The 22,008-nt window shown below is 48.0% G+C and overlaps 2 protein-coding genes across 3 annotated transcripts; both read right to left on the bottom strand.

Annotated features, from left to right (window-relative positions):
- Positions 1 to 77: 77 nt before the first annotated feature.
- Positions 78 to 1,493, bottom strand: LOC1277692 (trypsin-6). Its single transcript, XM_317175.3, has one exon. The coding sequence runs from the start codon at positions 1,008 to 1,010 to the stop codon at positions 189 to 191; it is 822 nt and encodes a 273-aa protein (XP_317175.3). The 5' UTR covers positions 1,011 to 1,493; the 3' UTR covers positions 78 to 188.
- A 302-nt stretch (positions 1,494 to 1,795) lies between these two features.
- Positions 1,796 to 10,570, bottom strand: LOC5668287 (uncharacterized). 2 transcript variants are annotated; one of them, XM_061660149.1, is made up of 2 exons: positions 9,996 to 10,570; positions 1,796 to 3,010 (listed from the first exon to the last, which is right to left on the bottom strand). In XM_061660149.1, exons 1-2 carry the CDS (start codon positions 9,996 to 9,998, stop codon positions 2,108 to 2,110), a joined length of 906 nt encoding a protein of 301 aa, XP_061516133.1. In that variant the 5' UTR covers positions 9,999 to 10,570; the 3' UTR covers positions 1,796 to 2,107. The 2 variants fall into 2 exon arrangements, with proteins under 2 accessions (XP_061516133.1, XP_061516134.1); XM_061660150.1 differs by having other exon boundaries at positions 1,796 to 3,007.
- Positions 10,571 to 22,008: the final 11,438 nt, after the last annotated feature.

The raw sequence follows: 22,008 nt of genomic DNA, 5'->3' as shown, positions 1-22,008 counted from the left end.
ATGCGTTAGAGCTCAAGGGTAGTTCTCAATTCTTCGTTTTGCGATAGAAGATTTGTTGTGGTTTGCCTAGGTTTGACTAGATTTAAAGTACTTTATTTGTTTGTGTGAGTAGTTGATTGATTAGTTGAAAATTGAATCTCCCGTTTCATCCAACACTTCTTGCTTTGTGTCTATTCCAGAATTCCCTTTTATACTCCACTGGTCTCACGAATCCACTCACGTACGCTTGCCACACGTGCATAAACCCCTGGATAGCCCGCCAGCGCGCATTCATGACTCCACGAAACTACACCAATCAGCTTGCCTTCCGCGACGAAAGGACCACCAGAGTCATTCCGACAAGTGCCTGTACCACCCTGCCTATATCCTGCACAAAACATCTGTTCCGTAATGCCTCCATAAGACTGGTAGGCCTGGTTACATTCCTGCTGATTCACTGTCGGTACGTTTGTTGCTCGCAGGATGGCATTCGAATCAGCTGCACTCATTGTCATCCCCCAACCAGAGACGATTCCCATCGTTCCTTCCTCGATCGGATCATCCTGTTCCGGAAGTTGAACGGGTTGGACGTTGTCATTGAACGTAATTTCACTCTCGAGCTCCAGCAAAGCGATATCGTAGTTGTTGGCACTTGAGCTATGCCCGGGATGGGGCACAATGCGCACTAAATGCAGCACGGTTCCACCGGCAGCGTGCTCCGATGACCCAACCCTTACGGTAGGTTTCACCTCGGAGTGGAGATCGATGCAATGTGCTGCTGTGAGGATCCACTTGCTATTCAGGATCGATCCCCCGCAGTGATGTTTGCCGTTGTACTGCAGGGATACCTGATAAGGAGCGTCAGAGATATCGATCACAAATCCACCGACGATCCGTTTGCCAGCCAAGTAGGGTGCATTGGGATGGAATGCTGGGCGGGTAAGTTTATGACGCTTTTCAGCCTGTGTCAGTGCACAAGCGAATAGTGCGATAAGCACCGTCAGCAGAATAGTTGTAAACTTGCTCGACATTGTTTTCGATAGTAGTGCATCGTATGCCAAGACCAAAAATCATTTTATAGCTAGCGATAGGAGAGAACTTTCCGTCTTTAATCTGATTAAATGATAACAAAACTATTCAAAGATTTACACAACGTGATGCACGTGTGAAAGAAATTTGTGTTCTCAAAACCAGTAGCAGTTTACAAGAACCTTTTTTTCTGTTACGGACAATGATAAGAAGTGCTACGAGTGGAGCAAAAGTTGGTGTTGAAGTGGCTGTGACGCGTCAAGTTTACTTTTTAAGTCTTCATGCATTCACGCGTTCTTGAAAAAAGTGTCTCTATCATTTTGCTCGCAGGTGATAATAGGAATCGATCGGGTTTATCTCACAATTGGCGTCATAAATTGGATTCGTTGGAAACGAGTGAGCTAGCATTATGTTGACACGTGCATGAATGAAACTCGAGCAAAAGCAGATTTCAATACAGATTGTATGAGTATCACGACAAAAAAACATGAGGAAATGTGAGGAAATTTAATCTTAAATACTTACTTTGCTTACGCATGCTTCCATTTTTGTCATTCCAGTAAGAATGATTCCAGTAAGAAAAGAAAAGAAATGCAACAGTGAGATAGAGTGAATTGTTGACGATGGAACATAAAATTTAATATAACCTTTTCTCCTTATTCCAGCTGAAGTCTTTCAATCGGATGGCTCCTAACGATATCAAGTGGTAAGTTTAAATAGTTTACTTTATTAACAACAAAAAAAGAGTGGGTAATAATTCTCAACTAACCGTGAAGCAAACCACGGGTGTTTGTTTGTTTGTTGCACGCTCCGCACCGGAATAGGAATCGTGGAAGTCGCGCACTTTTCGTTCGTATTTACATTAATGCTCCCTGTGCCCTTTTCTCTCTCTCTCTCTCTCTCTCTCTCTCTCTCTCTCTCTCTCACACTCTCTCCGCCTCTTAGTCTCCCTCTGTACACACACCTTTCGGTAATGATACACCGTTGCTGCTGCAATAATCATATCATATGGCGCACGGCGCAACGCTCCCTTACAATCCCTTTTGTTATGTTGTCTCCCTCCCAAAAGCACACAAACACACACCCAACCAAACGCCGCTCAGTTATGATTATGGCCAAAGGTTAGCGGGCTCGGTAGGTGCTTTGACTTTTTGCGCTCGATCAGTTCGGCCAGCGTTTCGCGGTGCTGCTGGTGGCTAATGTAGCCCAGCGAGCCCGACCCAACCGTAACGCCGTTCGGCCCGTGGATGTAACCGAGCGAGCCGGACCCGAGCGCAATCGGGCCGTGGTTCTTGGTGAGCAGGGGCGACCGCTGCTGATAGTCGGGCTGGTGCTGCACGCCGAACCGTGGATTGAACGTGTCCAGCACGGGCGGCGCAAACTGGGGCTGCTGCGGTGCAAACGACCCGTACAGCGGATCGTACGTCGTCGCCGTCGTGGGGAACTTGCTGCTGAAGTACGTGCTCGTCGGGTATGGGGTACCGGCGGGTGTACGGAACGCACCCGAACCCTGGAGCAGCTGCTGCTGGTGGTACTGGTTCCGCTCCTGCTCCTCCGCGTGGAACTCCATCACGGCGTACTGCTTGAGGATGCGTCCGTCCGCGATGTACGTTTCCTCATCGCCCAGGCTGAGGTGGTTGCCGGTGAGGAAGGGAAACGGGGAGCCGTAGTTGGAGTACTGGAACAGATTGCCATTGAACAGGGCGGCGGTGGAGGGTTTAAGCGGTGACGCTACCCGCGTGAGGCCATGGCTGTACGGGGCGATGGCGCCGTGCGATGGACGGTAGAAGGACGGAGGAGCGGGTGGCGAGGAGCCGTACGCCACGGACGGTACCGTCGGGCGGGGAAAGTAAACGGCGGAGTGGGTGGGATCGGTGACGCTCAGCAAAGGATCTCTCAGATCGATGACGAGCCGCTTCTGCTTGATTCCTTTCGCCGAGACAGCGCCGTGGTAGGCAAGTACCAAAAGGAACAGGAGAAAGCATGTCGCTAACGGTGGCTGCTACCGATGGTGGTGGTGGGAAACAGTGGGAAAAGAAACGTAAAAGGATAAGGGATGAAAATTGGCTCTTCATATTGGAACTTCAGAGATAATGTACAATTAAATAGAAAAAGTGCAATGGACTGGTAAGAGGAGTGCCATTTATTGGGAATTGATAATGCCGCGGAGGCGGCCATATGCTCGCACAATATAAATTGTCATGACTCATGTCATGTGTGTGAGTTTCATGTGAAAGTGATATGAGTGTTTGCTGTCGGGAAGTATCAACTCTAGCGACAGAAAATGCGTTGCAGTTGCTGCATTTTGTGAAACTCGTTAACATTGCAAAGCTGATCAACAGCGCGGATCACTGCACAGGAATCTTCGTGAGAGCAAGCATATGTCATAGATTCTTGGAAACACTACTAGCCTGGGAAAATTGCATACCGAACCGAGTCATGCGTCATGTGAGGACAGCTTCTGATTATTTGGCTTTTCCAATTTCAGCTTTTCCAGTACGCGGAAACACGCGAAAGCATTTGCAATCATCATCTTCAGCACAGCATATGCGACGAACGATTATGGATGATACGATTGAATGGATGGGCTGTACAATGTGTCGGATCGATTGCACTATAACACACACACACACACACAAACTGTACAAAAAGGCAACACAACGCGTTTCAATGCTCGCGTGTGGCGTATGAAATGCGCGACCGAATGAGGCGTGCTTCCACAACAGCGTAACTAATCTCGTGCCGCCAAACGGCGGTTGGAGGACGATTGGGTGGCGTTCAAACATTCCCCATCAATCGATCTCACTTCGGCCGCTCTGTGAACCATCGATGATTTCGCTGGAAGATACACATTGGTTTCACATCTTCATTTACGACCGCAATCGATGCCGCTAAGGGCGAACGATTCCTGCACTTGACTTTTGCTGCTATCTTTCCATCTAGCTTGTTGTAATGTAGCACCGTGCCTGCCTGCCGGCCTGGCACACCCTTCCGTCGACCAACGTCGAGCATCGTCGTCGTCGTGTGCTTAGCCTTAAGGGTACGGTACCGGCTTTTGCCACCGCAATTACGTTTAATGAGGTGGCTGCTGCTGCTGTTAAAGAGGCGACGCAAGGCGCAAAGCGATACGGGATCGGATGATGGTGGTCACGATACGAGCGAGGGGGACTATTTATGGAACGTCCGGAATGAAGGAGTGTTTTGCTGCATGAGTGCATCACTTTGCATCAACCCTTTGCTCTACTTCCCTCTCAGCCGAAAGGGGGAGGGGAGAGCATTAGAGGAAGCTTTTCGTGTGTGTTCCTTATATGGAATGAACAGTTGTCTCTTTCAAAACGGTTTTGTGCTGCCGCATCAAACAAACGGTCATTATGCACCCTGAATGCTGCGCGGATGTCCTTGAAAGCGCTAAGTTGTGTGTATCACCTTCGCGAAAAAATGTGCTTTATGTGTCCCAAATATGCCCAAATTGCCAAGCGATGCTTTGATAGAAAATTAGCCTGGCAGCAATGTTCCAGTTTCAATTACGATCATAAAATTCATTGCAAAAATCGTGCAGCCCTGAAACCCCGGACAGTCTGTCTGTCTCTCCTTCACGAGCATCCAGTGGGCCACTGGACACGGCGTCCATTGAACGAGTAACAGTTGTAGCAGTTGTCGCGCAAAATTGCGTACCCGACGACGATGTGATTAACTTTGATTGAATATTTCATCACGCTTTTGCCAGCCACAACCACACGCAAGCACACACGGTTCGTTGCTTTCGCTCGTCCGCGCCGGATGAGAAGCGCCAATCCCGGCTGGTTAGTGCAGGTCCGCAGCAGCCCCCAGGGCACGCACCAGCTCCCGGTGTGTCAATTAAGCGTTTGAGGGGCAAACAAACCATGCTACTTTGTGCAAAATGCGCGTCCAGCTCTTGCGGGACACACACACACACACACACGCGCGCGGCAGATAATTAGAGTGACGCGCGTATTTACCGAGCGTTTGCGGACAGTCGGAGTACAAAGTGTGGCCAGGTGGCACGATTTTAGAGCGGGCCAGAACGGCCGGTGCGTTTTGCGTGATCCCAGTAGCACACTGAAGTGGTCGTGACGCATCGAAAGATGCATCGGTTGCTGTAGCAAAGAAACAACAGCATCCAAAAACGCTCACACACACACACACAGAAAGATCGTGCGTTTTCTGTGTGTCGTAATTCGGTTCGTTGGCTTGCTTTCATTCATTTAAAAAACCCCCCTCACACAAGAGGTGGAAGTTCTTGGGACCAAACCCACTTTCCGTTCGTTTGACCCACACACCTCCTTGGGGAGGGAAGGGGTTAAACCAGTCCCGCAGTTCGAAAGTGATTCAGCCAAGCCAAAGTGGGCCAAACGGCGGGTGCTCGCGCTTTTCGTTCGGTTGCGTAATGGGCGATTCAATTTATCGCTACGCACCACCACCACGCACCCATCAGGAGGCAGTCCAGTTTGGTGCGTTCCCGATCAGTTCGGGCGAAAGCGGCCGGCAACCTGCAAACGAGAACGATGAATGGAACAAACGGCACCGCGCACCGCGCCAGGGATAGAGGATGCGTGTGCAGTGTGCAGGGGCGTCGTGTGCGCCCCGACAGAGACCGATGACCGATCGAGCAGACTGCGAACAGACTGCAAACAGACGGGTTAATCACCGGTAGAGTACACGTGGTTGACAGCCACCGGTTCTACTGTGACAGACAGCCGCTCCAATCGGGAGCACGATTATTGGTGGGCCAGGCTCCGTTGTCCCACGGCAGGGGTCAGGTTTTACCTTTCTTCACCGCATGAGTGTGTTTGCTTTTACCGACAACGAACTCCACCGGTTTTGGGGCTGGGGTTGAGCAGTGCAGTGAAATGCAGCTGTGACGCAAGGCAAACATCCATCCAGTGCACTCTGTCCTCTGACACCTCGGTTGGATGTCGATTTTTTACAAACGGCTAGCATACACGACGAACCCGAGCCCGGGGCGGGCAAACGAACCGGTGAGAAATGTGTCACGTAAATCACCTCCAGGGGTGGTGTGCTTTCAAAGTGTGTGCGAGCGCGCGCGCACGCGCAAACCAGCAGGTCCAGCTGTCCAGATTACGTGATAGTGGCAATAGTGCATGAGCGTGAGTTTCTAATTCTTTGTTTTTTTTTAGGGGTTCGCCGCCTGATGCCGTCCACACCCAAAGCCGAGAGTGTGCCCAGGTTCTATAGCAGCTAGGTCAGTTGTGGTGGTGCGTAAAGATATGGAGCCTGCTCTGCGTACGTTCACAGATGCATTCGCTCGCCACAGTTCGGCATCAGCGATCGGGCAAGGGAGGTGACTGGCTAGTATCGGGTTTTCGTTTGGATCGGGTTCGGATTGCGAGCTTTAATTATACTTTGTTTGTTTTTCACCTTCCATTGAAGCGAACGCATTGCTTGTGCTGCCCCCCCCCCCCTCGGCAGCAGCTGTGATGCGTGTAGAATCGTGGCGGCGTGTTGAAATAGTGGATTTGAATGCGTATCAATCACTCCATCGAACGTCGGCCGTTGTCTGGTTGGTTTGTGGTATTACCACCAGTAGTGTGAAGGCAAGGGTCCGGTGCTTTTGGGTGCTGGATTAGTGCAACAATGTTGCAAAGTATGATGGAAAGGTGAAACAGGCGATGCATTAGACACAGACACGTTTTAATTAGTGACACATGTGTCGGGTTTGCTTTTGATGCTACATGAACAGGGATTTATGATGGATTACAAGCAGATGTCAGCACACAGTTCCTCGTAGTAATTAATTTTCTTTTTTTTACAGCCGACATGCGCTCTCTCCCTCATCCACCAGAATTACCTCTTCAGAGTTTTTGTTACCAACGAATGTGCAACAACGTACTAAGCTCTCCGTGCAAATAGAATCACTTCAAAGCACAGCCAATCCACCAGTTCGATACCGAACGCGTTCAAAATAGGCAAACAAAAGCGGCTAATATTTACGACCTTCAATTATGCGGTCGTTATCCAATGATAGGGGCCTTACCCGCCTCACTTTAAACGTTTCGTGCCTGCGCCGTGCCTCAAGAGGCTTAAAATATTGCCGCAAACACGATAATGATACAATGTAATTTAATAGCACAAACACCCAAACGGCAGCAGCCAACCGGGCGACCGAGTTGGATTAAATCCCACGGCGAGGATGATGGAAAATAATCAATATTTTCGCGTCCCTTTACTTCTTCTTCTCCCCGCCAATAAGGTGGGCTCTTCTCTTGGCGCGGTCCTGAAGTCGATCACTTTATCGCGTCATAACAATCTCTCAAACCGGCATCTGGGGAGCTCTGTGAACGTTCTGTGAAGGAAAGAAAGAAACATTTGCCTCCGTTCCGTGTGCCTCTTCCTCGTCAGCCGCTGCACTGTTGTTTTTGGTTCAATAAATTTTCATTTATCCGCACTTTATCGCTCCCCTATCGTTTGACCGCAATCAGCGTCCTGCTAACGGGCAGATCAGATAAAGCCGCAGCTCCTTGCAGCAGCAGCATCGTTTGCATTTTGTTGATTTTTCAATGATTCAATGCTTTTTGGGTTGGGGAGCGGCGATTGAATTGCATCGAGCTGTGTGTGTCTCCCACGGGCGCTAGGCTGCTTGCCGGGCTCGCCAAGTGAGGCGCGATAAATTGAATTATCCAAAGTACGAAGTGCCGAACCATTGTTTGCTTTGCATTCGATGAACTGTGATGATTATTCATGCTGCTGCTGCTGCTGCTGCTGGAGTGGCATACACTCACAAAAGTTTTGCCCATTAAGTACAGTAGCATGGCTCCGCGTTGTGTAAATATCGAGTATTTTTTGTTCACCTTTTTTCGCTCGATGCTACCTTTACCAGAGTGACCTTGCCCCCGGGAGGGAGAAATTACCAAAGCGTGAACAAATTGGCGAATCGCCCAATTCGACGCTCGTTTGTGCGCACCGCTATCGTCGTCACATTTTATTACCACCGCTTTAAAGGTTAAATCACCGTGCCCGACCCTCAAAAGATGTGTGATTTTTCGTGTGCACAAACGCGCAGGGGCTTATTGGAAAGCAAACACGAGAGTATCCGTTTGGTGAAGGGAAAAGAAAAAAAGAAAATAAGTGTGTCATTACATACACACAAAAAATGAATATACATCAAAAGTTTTTGATATTTTGTCACACAAACACACTCCAAAGTCGAAAGCTGCAAATTGATGTTTAAAGTATCACTCCGCTCGTGTCATGCCATGCCCCCTCCCGAAACCTCATCTCGAACCGTTGTATATCCTGTTGAGGTTGTTTGAAGGACTTACTTGGAAATTCCAATAACCTTATAATGTCTGCCGTGCAGTATCAATATCACCAGGCTTATGAAAAGGCACACACCTCCTCCTCCTCCTGCTGGTGCCTACGAGCGGATATATGCGGCACAAACACATCCTTTTTGCGCAAACATCACGCACGCACATCCTGTGTGCGCCCGGAACCAATGGATGTCGGGCGCGTGGAAGGATGCACGCTGGCTGCCACATGCGATGTATATATATGAATAGCTTTTGCTGCATGTTTGCCGAAGCCCTGCTAATTGGTTGGATTGGTTTGCAGGATCCAAAAAAGGTTTAGTGGATTTGTTTGGGCCGATGGGGGAAAAATGGAACTGAATAAATTATCCAATTTTTGACATTCTTTGTGGCAAGTGAGTGTAAAAAAAAAACAACTTTTGATTCGTTCCGACACTTCCTTCCGGATTCAACTTTTCCAAGAAAAGAATGTGTAACACCCGGTGCACCCAGCGAATGCTGCAGCATGTGATGTTTTGTGGGGTGGCTGTTGTTCGTAATTGAATTACATGAGCAATCAGGCGGAATGCGTTCGTTTTTTCTTTTCTCCTTCGTTAGAGAAATCCTGTCCCATGGATTTTTCAGGAACTTTGAAGTTTTTTTCCCAGAATTGAATTACCATTTCCAAGAGAGCAAGTCGTACTTCCTCATCGCGATGCTGCTAGAAGTGACAATTTGCACTGCTTTTGAGAGCAAAAAACGAATGCCTGGATATTTAAAGTGACAAATTTAACATCACTTTTCTTTGCATCAGATAGCGATCAGCCACTCTTCAGTTACACGAGTCTCCGGTTGCCATCAAAATTGGAACAACCGTTTACACGTGCAAGAATTAAATATTTCAAACAGCTTGGATATCTTGGCATCGTCATCAGCATCAGAGATAAGTGACCGTACCGTGTTTGTGTTTGGTGTACCTTCCAATACTCATGCTCCAATCTTTTGCATCTCCTGTAGTAGGTCCTTTCACTTCGGTTTGGGAAAACCTCCGTCCGTACTAGAAGTTCTGCGTGCGTGGTTCTTTCAAAGTCGGCACACGCACCAGTCAGTAGTGACATCAAATTACACCAGCCGTACCAGCGCGGTTGCCTGTTACACGATCTGAAGTGTCACTCCATTACGTGCAGCGCGGGCACTTGTGTCAGTGGTGAAGATAAAATCCACCCCAACCGACCACGACCCCTCGTTGCAATAGGGGTGCAATATCGTGATCGGTAATAACCCGAACCTACCCCACGCGAGTCACGACTCCCCTCGAACTGGGAAGCGAAGAAGCACACAAACGGTCGCGATCGACAGCTGCACAATGCTCGCCAACACACGGACAGGCTTATGTCTCAGGTGCCAGGGACGATGCTACCTCCAAACGGGGAGCGCGTTGAGTATGATTTATGACACCGGCTTCAGCAGTCAGCATTGCTGATGACGGCGATGAGAGATAGCTTTATATGTTTCATATTATGCTATTTGTAGGCATTCTTTTTTGCGGTTGTTGCTCATGTTTCACGGTAAAGCATGGCAGCCTCCGAACGATCACGAATCCGAGGTGCGATTTAACACATTTTTCATTGACGGGGGGTAGCCGTCATATGATGAAGAGAGCAGCTTCATTTTTTGAGCTGTCAGCGGCGAATGAATCAGTCCTTGTTTATGCGTTACCATTATGAGGTGCCCAGCGAGGGATGGTCAGGATGTTGGAAGGAAGATGACAGGATCAGCAGCGACAGCAGGGACAGGGAATGCGATCCTAGGCCAGGTGGACTCAATCTGAAGATGGTGTAAGTGTTTTTTGAGGAACTGAACTTTGACACTTTATCACTCGATCATCGGCCGCATTGCATTGTAAGTGCTCAGAACTCGCGCTCAAGATCACACAAGAATTGGGGTTCTGTTTGCCCTTTAGAAGGTTCACTTTCGTTGGAATGATCCTCTCAAGTCACAACGGTTCATTTTCCAATTGCACACGCACATCCAAACAAATTGGGCCAAAAGAATGATCTTGGGTTGTCACATTTGTCACACACGCACGATCCACAAACACACTGCCTAGCAGCACCGCTATCCACGTGGGGCGCGCTAAAACCGATCCACTCTCACTGCCTGTCTGGCTGCAACTTCACTTCACTGCACGCGACACACGAGAGCGCCCGCGCTACTAAATGCTGTGACGTACAAATTTGCACTGAAAACATCCGACCGAAACAAGTTCACTTTATAATAGCGTTGCAGCGTGCCCAGGCTCTGTGCCCTCTCGTTTGTAGGCTGTGCGTTTTTGTTTTCTTCTTGCTTCTGCATTAAGATTTGTGCTGAACTAGTAGCGCCCCTCCTTTTCGGGGGGAGAACGAACAAACGAACGAACGATCGCGTATAGACGACGAACCCACCCAAACGCGCGGATTGCAGGATCGGCGCGGAAAGGCTCACGGCGCTGACGGAGGAAAGGGAAACCCCCGAGTGGCGGTGGTGGTAGTGGTGGTGGTGATGGTGGTAGATGTCTTTTGTTTTATTTGCTCTGATCGTGCCTCTGATCTGTGTACGAAAATCCGCCCTAATACCACCTGCCGGTCGCACTGCCTTTGATGCGGTTCGCCTTTTTCGGGGCACGAGGTGGTGGTGGCTGGTGGCAACGGTGGTATGTTACGATCAGTCACCGATCGGTTGATGCTTTTGGGTTCGTTGCTGTTCGCGTTCGCTGTCACGGGGTCGGCATCAGAAGAGGCCGAGCTGCTGCTGCTGCTGCTCCGGTGGTGATCGGTACTCGTCGCTCGTCGCTCGACCCTGCATTGAAGTCTTTCATTCATTGACCGATCGGCAGCGGGCGGTGGTTGGGCACAGCATTTGGATAGTAAAACTTTTATTTTTGCACAAAACCATTTTGGTGGACAGACAAACACGGAGGGGAGAGGTGACAGAAAGCGGTGTAATGCGAAGAAAAATGGGCCACCTTTTCAGCGCGAACCGTTTTCATCACACCCGGGCCAATGGACTCGGCGCCAGATTCTTGCCACTCTGCACCCGCTTCCCTCCTCCTGCTCGCCAGGGGATCCTTTTGTGCAGTTGGGAGTTGAAAGACAAATGATGATTATGATTATGTTGTGGCTTTTGTTTTAGGCCGCTCTCTACCACGATCGCGACGGTTAGTTATGCTTTTTAAGTGTTACAAAATTCACAATTCAGCAATTTTCGTCTGGGCCGGCTTTAAAGGTCAAGCATTTGCGTTAAACCTATCATGGTTGGCTGGTGGCTTCCGAGACCAACTGGTTAAAAGGGCAACCGCGGTGGAGAACGGGAGAGGAAGCTTTTTTAAACGATAATATTCAATTTGCTGATCGTTCTGGGTCTGTTGGCGTTTTGTAATTGGTTAATGGGTGACTCGCTGGTTTGCTGTTCCCTTCTCCAGCATGTTGACGATGACGATTTCCAATCGTTTTTAATGCTCTCGTGGACACGATCACTGGTACCGATACAGAAGCCACCACGGCTGATCTTTATGTCCATCCACACCCATTACCCGTGCTGTCAAGCGGCTAAATCTCATCTCGTACCCGCACACGATAGTGTGCGATACCTTTGAATAATGACCCATTTATGAACTATAGAAGAAAAAAACGGGGCGTCCCCCTGAAAAGCGGTAAAAGGGCCTCGGCTTAAAGCTGCCCTAGAAGAAGCAGAAAAAAGCCCCAACCCTTCACGATTTATTGCCTCCTTGGGGCGGCGTGCGTTAGCGCTAATCGAAAAAAAGCAGCCACAGACTCTCCTCCCTTTTTTAGTTAATCGTTTCTAAACCATCGAATCGTTGTCGTCGCCAATGACACCGCAGGGCTGGGCTGTCGGGACGGGGGTTTGCGTTTGTCGCCGTTCGAAAAAAAGGGCGATCTCGGTGCGTGAGAAACATAACGTTCAGCATCACTTCCATCATCACGTCGAGCCTGGTTGGATGGATGGAGATGTCACACCGTGTGTTATGTCACGGACGGAAGCAGCGAACCACCACGTGGTGGTGATGGTGGAGGTCAACACCTGTGGAAGCGCCACAGCTTTCGCGCATGCAACATTGCTGCCTCGCAATGGAATGAAATCAAACAATCAATCACTCCGGCGGCATGGCGAGAAGAATGGCGAGAAGAATGTGCGACAGTTTGGTGTGAATTATTTATTGCCAGTGACGAATAGGGTGAACCTCATTGTGCGAAAGGAATTTCACGATCTCAAGGCGTAATTGTTGTGCGCGAGCTGAGAAGTACAGTTGGTCGCATTTGCAGTTTTAATTAAATTAAAATTGCCGGCGGTTTTCCTTTGTGTCTAATCTCGTCGATGGCGCGATAAGATGTAGAATCAGCAGCACAGTCAATGTGCTGAATGTGCCCGACATGAACTAACGGCCAAACTGAGCTTCGAATTTGGTTGGGACAATGTAAGATAAACCCAACAAATCCTTGAAATGGTATTATTCCATTTCTTGCTAACTATTTATTCGGCTCTGATGCCAATCTTCCCTAATTATTCGTGACCTTTTCCCTCTCTGTCTTAAGTCTTCATTGATATGCATACACGTGTTTGGGTGTGGAGGCTGAGATGTCAATACACATACAAAAAAAAATCCCGTCCGTCGTAGAAAGCAAGTGCCTTATCATTGCAAAAACATTGAATTCTTCCCTTTTGCTCCTCAGATAAAGCCTTTCCGCTTGGTTAAAAGCCATTCTACCGTGGACAAGCTCTCCGCAATGAATATTGATGATGTTGTAGTAACCCACGCGAAAGGATTTCGACCCCGTCTGCAGGCTTTATGTAAATCATGTTATCGCCACGTTTCCCGAACACGAGGTGGGAAAGTACATTCCGTTGGCATCCCTCCCGTCGATCTGTCCTGCAAACGAAGCATCAACGCGTAGCTTCGTAAACAAACAATATTGAACTAAAGTTAGACTTAGAGCTAACCTGCTGGGGGCGCCCACCGACGGCGGCTCCGCAGTTGTGTCGCGAAACCTTGCAAAAGCAATTAAAAGTATGCAGGCGTAACGGAAATGGGGTCGAGAGGGGGGGGGGGGGGGAGATACTATTTGGTATCTATCGGAAAATTGGCACTCAAAGCCTCGGTCTCCGACTGTGCGGTGGTCGATTTGTGCGATTAGATCCAATGGCACGAGTGACGGGGGTTTTCAATTGACCGAGCGATGGTGATCATTTCATTGATTGCAGTTTTTTTTATTTATTTCGCCTGCTTGTCTACGTGTGATCGTGTGCGGCCCACTGCTATCTATGCTGCTAGAAGAGTGCATTGTGTGTTAAAGGTCACTGGTCAAATGGATATGGAGCTAAAGTGTGGTGCCACCGTGTCTCGGGAGTAGTCGTGCGATCCTTTCGCTTGTGAGCGAGCCCCGTCCACTTTGGTCGTCCCGCTTTGGCTACACCCCAGTGCGACGGTGCGTTGAGATGGCCGTGGTTAATATGACCGAATCGGACGTTCGAGTACAAATCGGTCGGTACCAAATTTGTGTGTTCTGGTTGGTCAAGTTTGGGCGGGCAGCACCCGTGAGGTTGTAATTAATAGGAGCGTTCTAAAAGCTCGCCGGATTAGGCCATTTAGGAGATAATCGTTGCAATTGCGATTGATATGGTCAGCACAGTGGGAATGGTAGATTGATTTAGGTGGACATTACTCAAATGTTGAGTCCTTTTACTGATTTTTTCGATCAAATCGGTATGTCAACGTCCTCAGGCATCATTTGTTACTTCTTAATTTGCTACTCTAAAACATAATTCACACAAACGGTCTAATATTGTAACAATTTGGTCACTGTTACCTATTCCCGTTTCTGGCTCCAGTCCTAAGATGATTATCTATTTATGCTTTAAGCCACTTCGCCATTACCAAGCTGTTGTCTGTTAAAAAACAAGCTGCGATAACTCTCGAGACAGCAATAATGTTCCATTTTTATCGTGTGATGATGCTGTCAAACATTAATGTTTTCCTGCAAAACAATCGTAGCCGAATTTAATTCATTCCAATGAACTCCACTCTCAAATCGACTTTTCTTTCGTTCGACCGCTCACAACATTCTCCCACTTGTAAATCAACCCTCCCGTGCTCAGTGTACATTAATCTTCTAAACTCAATTTTCCAGTGCCAGTGCCGGAGGCGTGTCGCTAAGTAAAAAGAAAAGAAAAAAAAGTTGCCACTTTTGCTTTCAGCTCTCACAGCTGCCCGTGATTGTTGTCTCACGCCCGGCTACAAATCTTCGCTTGTAAACGAAACCGAAAACCGCCGAAACAAGCAAAAAAAAAAAAAGAATAAATAAAACGAATCACTTGTGCTGCTGCTAAACCACCTTTAATGTGGAGCACTTATTTGGTATAAAAGGCAAGCGACGAACGTACCACCCCTTGCTGCGTCACCCTGCAGTGTTGGTCTCGCTGGACGTTTTGTGCATCGGTTGGGCTTTTGCATCAGTTTTAGGGCCGTATAAAAGTAGCCGTACACCACCCTCTGCCTGCCCCGTTTTGCTGACGGGCGGCGACTACTGCACTTTTGGTGTTTTGCTTTGCCCATCATGGTATGAAGAATTTATTGCTGCGATGAATCCGACACGACAGGACCTACCTCTCCCTGTCTCACCACTGACAGAGGTTGACGGTCCCCGTTTAGCAAGAAGAGTTTTTAAGTTTATTGTCGATGTGTTGCGCTTAATTCTTCTACAAGTGGGGCAAGCGGGTTGTTGTTGCAGAAGCAGAAGCGTGGTTCATCTTTCGGTCCGGAGAGCAATCTAATTTAGTCATTGCCATCGTAAACATCTCCTTAAGCCGCAAGCCCCCCCACGCTAAACATTAGAACTAAACTGGCCGAACTGGTGGGAAACGAACTCCGAAGCCCCTCATTTTAAGCTGCGATGTGCTCGAGTGTACCAGTTTTTTTTTGCGCCACACCACGTTGCTTTCGATTCCAGCAAAGGGAATCGATGGTTTTGTTTTGCTGCTTGCTGCGATGCTTTATGCAGGTCACATCACATCCGCGCGGTGTGCTGCAGCAAACCCTCCCAGCGAATGATGACGAGTGTGCCCCCGGGGCGGGCGGGCTGGCTAGGTTTTAGTCCGGGGGCCCTATTGGGAGCACCCACCCTGCTCCTCCTCCTCTTCCTTCTCCCTGTAGCACCGGTCATGCATATGACCTTTTAAGTCTTTGGCGCGATCCGAATGCGTCCATTCGCGCGAACGATGATGGCAGACAGGCAGACAGGGTAATCTCTTACTTCGATCATCGTTCGCGCGGTCTCTCGCTCTCTCTCGCGCACACCGCAAACCCATGTAATGATCTTGTAAAAACCCTTTTATTCCACCTCGTAGAAACAGAGCACAGGGGGTCCCTTTATAGTAAGGGGTCGAGTGGCTGCGAGCTGGATCTCCGATCCACGCGGGGCCAAAGGGCGTTCACTATAGGGCAGTGCGGCGCAGCCTTGCGAAGCACAGCGAGGAAAAAGGGAATTAGAAAGAAATTATGATCTCTCAAGGTAACGCTGTCAATTATAGCCGATCGAAACACAAACATAAACACACAGCACAAGTGTGTGATGCCCTTCGCTGCCACCCATTGTGTGGGGAGGGAAGGACTTTTTTTTGTTTCATACATCTGTTCGATTGTATGCGACAAACGGGAGCGACAACATTTTAAAACTAAAACTTGTACCCTTTTGCCCGGGCACCCCGGTCAGCGGGTCAGTGGGCTAAACCCTGCAGCGCGAGCAGCGCACAGAGACAAACACGGTGAGGTGGGTAGGCAAATTTGTACGATTGTGCGCTCCAAAGTGATCGCGCATTGACTTTCCATTTTTGGGGCGCGCGTTCCCGTTCCCCCGGTTTAGCATACGAGACTGAATTGCGCTTGGGAGACAGGGCCAATCGGAAAACACAGTTGTGAACACGTGTTTACCTGACCGCACGAGAAGCGCAAAGGGAATGAATGGAAGAAAAAAAGCAAAAAAAAGTTTCCTCCATCCAGCACGTGATCTATCCCAACCACGCCGCAACCGATCACAGCTGGCCATGCTTTGCTGGTGAGCATGGTGAAAAATATAGGGAATGACACCTTTCCACAGGGAGTGACAGTTTACAGCTGTGCTGTAAACCAGAAAGCAGGATTAGTGGAGAAACTCACTGTTCGGTGTTGTGGTGTTTTTCGGTGTCGGTGTCCACTTACGCCTGCACGTCAACAGGCTGCAAGCTGAAGACAAAGTTGTGACTAGCGTTCGGTGCTAGTTTGTTATTAGCGTTGCAGTGGAAAGGACAGCTTCAGGAGTGCTTTACGGGGAAATAGTTTTCCTGGAGCAGCAGCTTCAAATGGAATGGGAAGCATTTCTGAAATTGGAAAATGATTGAAGAAACACTGAATGCTGCTATGGACAGCACTGGAAGGTAATTGTGCAACAGGGCGTAAATCCTGGGTGAGCTGGCTGGAGTAGTACTTTTGCTCTTGGATCCGGACATCCGGGCATTCTTGTTCCCGTTGAGGTTGGTTAACCTCACGGTTGACGTATTTGATTTCCTGATAGAAAGTTTTATAATCTCACATTCCCCTGGTGGAAAACGCTCACAGTGGCCACACAAAGTTTTGTCATGCCATCGCTCCAAAAATGCTCGGTTGAAGGGATTTTTCTATATTTTATTTTTCCAATTTTTGAAGTTCGAATTGAACGCCATTTAAACCTCATGGGGACTTAATATAATTAATGCATTTGCTGTTTGTTAATTTACCGTTTATTTCTCTCTAAATATTAGCATTATTTAACGATTGCATCACACCTTCAAACCCGGTGACAGATTTTTTATTTGCACAATTTCCATCATCGACTGACAAAACCCACTGCACTGCTGCTGACGGTTGAGCAGCAAAATACAGCGAGAAGGTAAACAGGCGAAACCGCAAACAAAAACACTCCTCCCGAGCTGGCAAGATAAATATCGCCAATTTTCAATTTAGCATCTAATAACAATATTCAATCGGATACTGCAGTGCAGAATCTCGTCAACGCAATTCCGCCCGTGGGGAGACTGCAAAGACGTTGAAGTGTGTTTGGGCACGATTTTACGAGTGTGTTTTGCTGCTGCTCTCATCCCAAGCCCTTCTGTCGCTCTTGCACCATCGCTCCGAGGGTGCTAAAGTGCTGAGCGGGCGCAAAAAGGAAAGAAAGAAGCAATACACACACAGACACACACCCGCAAAATAAACACAAACTGTCAGCAGTGCCAGCAGCCTTAAAGAAGAAGGGTTGGATACGCTACCGAGACGGCGTTAAAGAGACATTTATAAAAAAATGGGGAAAAAAACATCAAATCATAACACACTCAGGTGTGCCTTTCGGGTCGGGGTGTTAGATGTGAATTTGATTTCTCATGAATTAAGCCCCCCCCCCCCTTCATCCTCCCTCAACTCCCCACTTTTAACAAGCTCAATCGGATGGATGCACCTCGTGTATCGGTATGTTTGCTGCTGCTAAATGCTAACTGTCAGGCTGGTGGAGTGAAGAAATAAATTATTAATTTGTCTTTAAACCCTTCACAGGCTGGCGCTCGGATGGCGCTACCGCGCTGCAGGAGCAAAAAAAAGGGCCAAACAACTAGATCAGGCGTGACTGGCGTGAAGCCGGTGGAGGTGTTTGGGCGCCGACAGCAACGGAAATGTGTGTGTGTGTGTGTGTGTGTGTGTGTGTGTGTGTGTGTGTGTGTGTGTGTGTGTATTTGTGTACTGGAACGGAAGCTGGGCAGATGGGCAGAAGAGACAGACACACTGATGGCGGTGCAGCAGTGGCCCTTGAACCCTCGTCAGCCACGTTTTGCTGCGCGCGCCTACACATTGCGGAGAAAAAAAAAGATTCGACACGATTTTCAACTTTCAGCCGCCGGAACGGAGCCCTGGAACTGACATGAGTGTGTGTGTATATGTCGGGAAAGTCGATGAAAACACACACGGCCATCGGTGGCAAGCGGGTGAACTGACACACGACGGATTGTGTAATAGAAAATCGTTATTGATTTGGGTTACTTGCGTTGGCGCGAATGGGCAAGCACTCGTCCAAATATTAGTAGCTGGTTGGAGTCAACCTAACAAAATGTGTAGAAATGTAAGATACGCTAAAAGAGAGCTACTGTTGGAGAGGTTTGATTGGAGGTGATTCAATTTCCTATTTTAAGTGACTGATTTAGTTGACCTTTTTTGGAAGTTACGTTATCGTTTCCAATTTGTCGATTACGGTACATTAATCGAATGAAGCCTTTTGATATAGAATTCAAACACTCTAAATTCTACCTTCTGAGAGTATTCTTCAAAAGGTTTTGTAATTAGGATTTTTCAGCTTTAAATCGGTTTTAAATTGTCCTGTAGGTAACATCCGATTTAAACAAAAAATCCAGAATGAACCTCCAGAAAATCCTCGGTCGGTCCTTCTAAAAAACTCCTATAATTAAGTATAGCCTTAAAGGCTACTGCTGCTTTAAATGACACAAAAATGGGTTGAAAAAAATCCAGTGCTGGAAAGAACATGCTTGAGGGACACCACTCTAATTTTAATTACTTTTGGAATTGGTTTCAACTGAAACTAATTGAACTTTGGGAAGTTGCCATGTAACAACACACCTGTTTTTGAAAGGATGTTATACCTAGAAAAACTCAATTCACTTTCACGCTTATCACACTCAGTGCGTGGGAAACATGGGCAAAAGCATCGATGCAAAAACCGTCCACCACCACCACCACCACCGAGCCACACAGATAGTGGCTGCCTTTGTTCTGGCCATCGCCTTTGCAGTTCATGCAGCATTCATATGTGGTTAGGGGAGATTGATGAGAGAGCAATGGGTAAGCAACCGTGCCAGTGTCATGGTTTTGGAGCTCCAAGCGCTCCACCCCCAGTAATTTGCTGCTTCATTTAATGCGACACCGACGTTCGTGCGTCCAAAGCCACCGCCCTGCGGGATGCTGCAAACACGCGTAAACGATCCGCGAGCGAACTCGCGAGCGCATCATCAAAGGGGTCTGCGTTACCATAAGCACCCGGAATGGGTGAGATGTTATTACGGTGCCCGATGGTTGCTTGGTTGCTAGCGCGATAGTTGGCGACGCCTTTTCGCCGCAGCAACTATTCAACAATCTAACCCGACCCGCCTATCTTGATCTTTGGCTCCGACCGGAACGCGAATATGCAGCATCCCCGCAGCAACGAACATCAAACGCACTAAAAGCTGTGCGTTACCTGTGTAGAGCAAAAAGCTCTCTTCACGGTTCACGGTAATTTGCAAAAGCGCGCGATTGCTGCGCGTTGATATTATTATGTTTGTCGTGCTGCCAGTTTGCTGCCTTTACTGGTGCGCGCCGTCCAACAAACAAAATTAATACCCTCGTAGGTGGTTTGTTTGTGCGTCCTGCGTCGGTCGGTGTGTGCGGCAAATGATTTATAGAGAGGATGTGAAAAGGCTATTTTCATACGGGGAAAAAGTGGAAGGAAAAAAAAAGGTTTGAGCACGCAAAAAACAAGAGCAACGAGCATGCAAAAGTTGTGTAACAACCCGCTGTAACAATTAGTAATTAAAAATAGCAAACAAGGGGCGAGGTATTTAATGGGGCTATTTTTTATTATTGTTAGTGCGCGTGTATTTTAAACAATGAGCCATGTGTTTGCCCTTTTAAATGGCAATAATTAGCAGAATCAGTTGAACCATTTCGTGCGGTACGGCGCTATTTTCATCGCGATGGGTTTTTTTCATGTTTGCTGATGTTTTTGCTTTTCATTTTATAGAATTCCATTGTGTCTTTCACTGTGTATTTATAATTAAATTACGATTGATAGACCGATTCCGTAGAATGATTGAGAACAAATACCACCCAAATTAATTACACAATTTATTAATTTATATTAAACTGATATTTAAATGTAAATAGCAAAGTCTAAAAACCCACATAATTTATTTCTTACAGAGTCAGCTGGATATGACAATAATCGGCAATCGATGTGATTTGAACAGTGACAAACATACAGGTAAGTGCACATTGAATTCTATTTAATTACTAATAAATGTAAAATTGAAAGGGATAACGCTAAGCAGTTAATTAAACTTCTCAATTAACTAACAAGAACATATTTAGAAAGGTTCTGAACAACCCCCATTCACGCGAGAATACAAATATTAAATGGAAACACAAATAATTAGAGCACTCGTAGCTCTTCAATATCTAGCCCTTCCATCAAAAACCCCTTTTGCCAACATTACCCAATTGACGCACCGCATTAGGTGCCATTAAAATTAATAAGCTTCAATAGGAAACCACTCATTTCACCCACCCAAAAGGAACCCGCCGGTCCCCTTCTAACAGCACGGTAGCGTCAAACGATTCATAAACTTTTGAACCCAACAACAAACCGGACAAGCCCACCAAACACGGCCTGACGGACTGGACTGGACTGGACTGGACTGTCACGTCCAGATAATGAGCACATTAGCCCGATGCACGAGATCCGCTGCTTATCTGCTGCTGGCGCGGGTCTTTAGGTATTAATAAAGTGAGCCCTCCCCGAGTGAGCCGGGTTAGGGCCCAACCTTCTCGCGGTTGTGCAATTGAGTGTGTGTGTGTGTGTATATATCGACGGCGTTAAAGAGCGACTGGCTAAGACGTTCACTTTAGCGCCGCAAGACTGCCCAAGATCGTGCCAACCCTTCCCATACGCACATACAGCGAGAGGTAGTCCGGAGCCCTTTGGCGACGAGAGCCCCGCCGTGGAAAGTTCGTTGATTTATTCTACTTAATTGTAGCCAACAACGGACCCGTGCGCACGCCGACAGGTTCATAGGTTCTTTCTTGGGCTGCTGCTTGCTGCACGCACGCACGCGATCTCGTGACATCGCACGACCGACGTCACACCTTCTCGCCAAGTGATCGCTCTCTGGTAATGTTTTGTTTTGTTTGAAGTTTTTTTTTGTTGTTGCCCGCCGGCACCTTACACCAGCACCCCGAGTGACCTTCGCCATTGTCAACGTGAGGCCGCGCTTGAAGCGAACACCTTGATCCGTGGCGGTGCCGTGACAATATCCGAAAACTAGCCCATAATTCAACCGCAGCACTGTTGACGGAATTCTATTGATGGGTGGTAGTGACCCAGCCGTCCGGCCTTACCTAACGGTGGGCGCTCGAAGCGATTCGCCATGGCGCAATCCGGGGCGTGCGGTCAGGATGTTGGGCAGTTAAACTTTGGGCAGTGGAAGAGAAGCTCTCTCGGAACGGCGGAAAAGATGCCGCACAGAAGCACACACACACTTTGGCACTATTTGCAACCGATCGGTTGATCGTGAACTGAACCGCGTGAGGAGGGCTGTGCTCCGATTACTCACGGCCGGTCGACCGTAACGGCCGTGTAGTTCAAGTTCACCCTGCCCTGTCTGCGCTTTCTTTGCAATGATCCATCCATGCGGGCGGATGTTGTTGTGGATGCCGATTGTGCAACCTGTTACCGAATTTTCCGCTCTCCGAACTCGCGATCACGGGATGAATAATGGATGAGAAACACAGTGCACCAGTGGGACGGACAAAGCGTGGAACGAGACGACCGAAACGTTTTTCGGATGTGATCTTGATCTTCACTTAATTGCTTTAATATGGTTTGTCGAGGTTTTGCGCTTTGTTGGTATCTTT

This window comes from Anopheles gambiae, chromosome 3, assembly GCF_943734735.2.
Source record: "Anopheles gambiae chromosome 3, idAnoGambNW_F1_1, whole genome shotgun sequence".
Lineage (NCBI taxonomy): Eukaryota > Metazoa > Arthropoda > Insecta > Diptera > Culicidae > Anopheles > Anopheles gambiae.
The sequence above is the reverse complement of the archived record's forward strand: the minus strand, read 5'-3'. Positions and strand labels throughout refer to the sequence as shown.

Coding starts and splice junctions, on each gene's coding strand:
- LOC1277692 (XM_317175.3), bottom strand. CDS start 1,010: ATGTCGAGCAAGTTTACAACTATTCTGCTGACGGTGCTTATCGCACTA.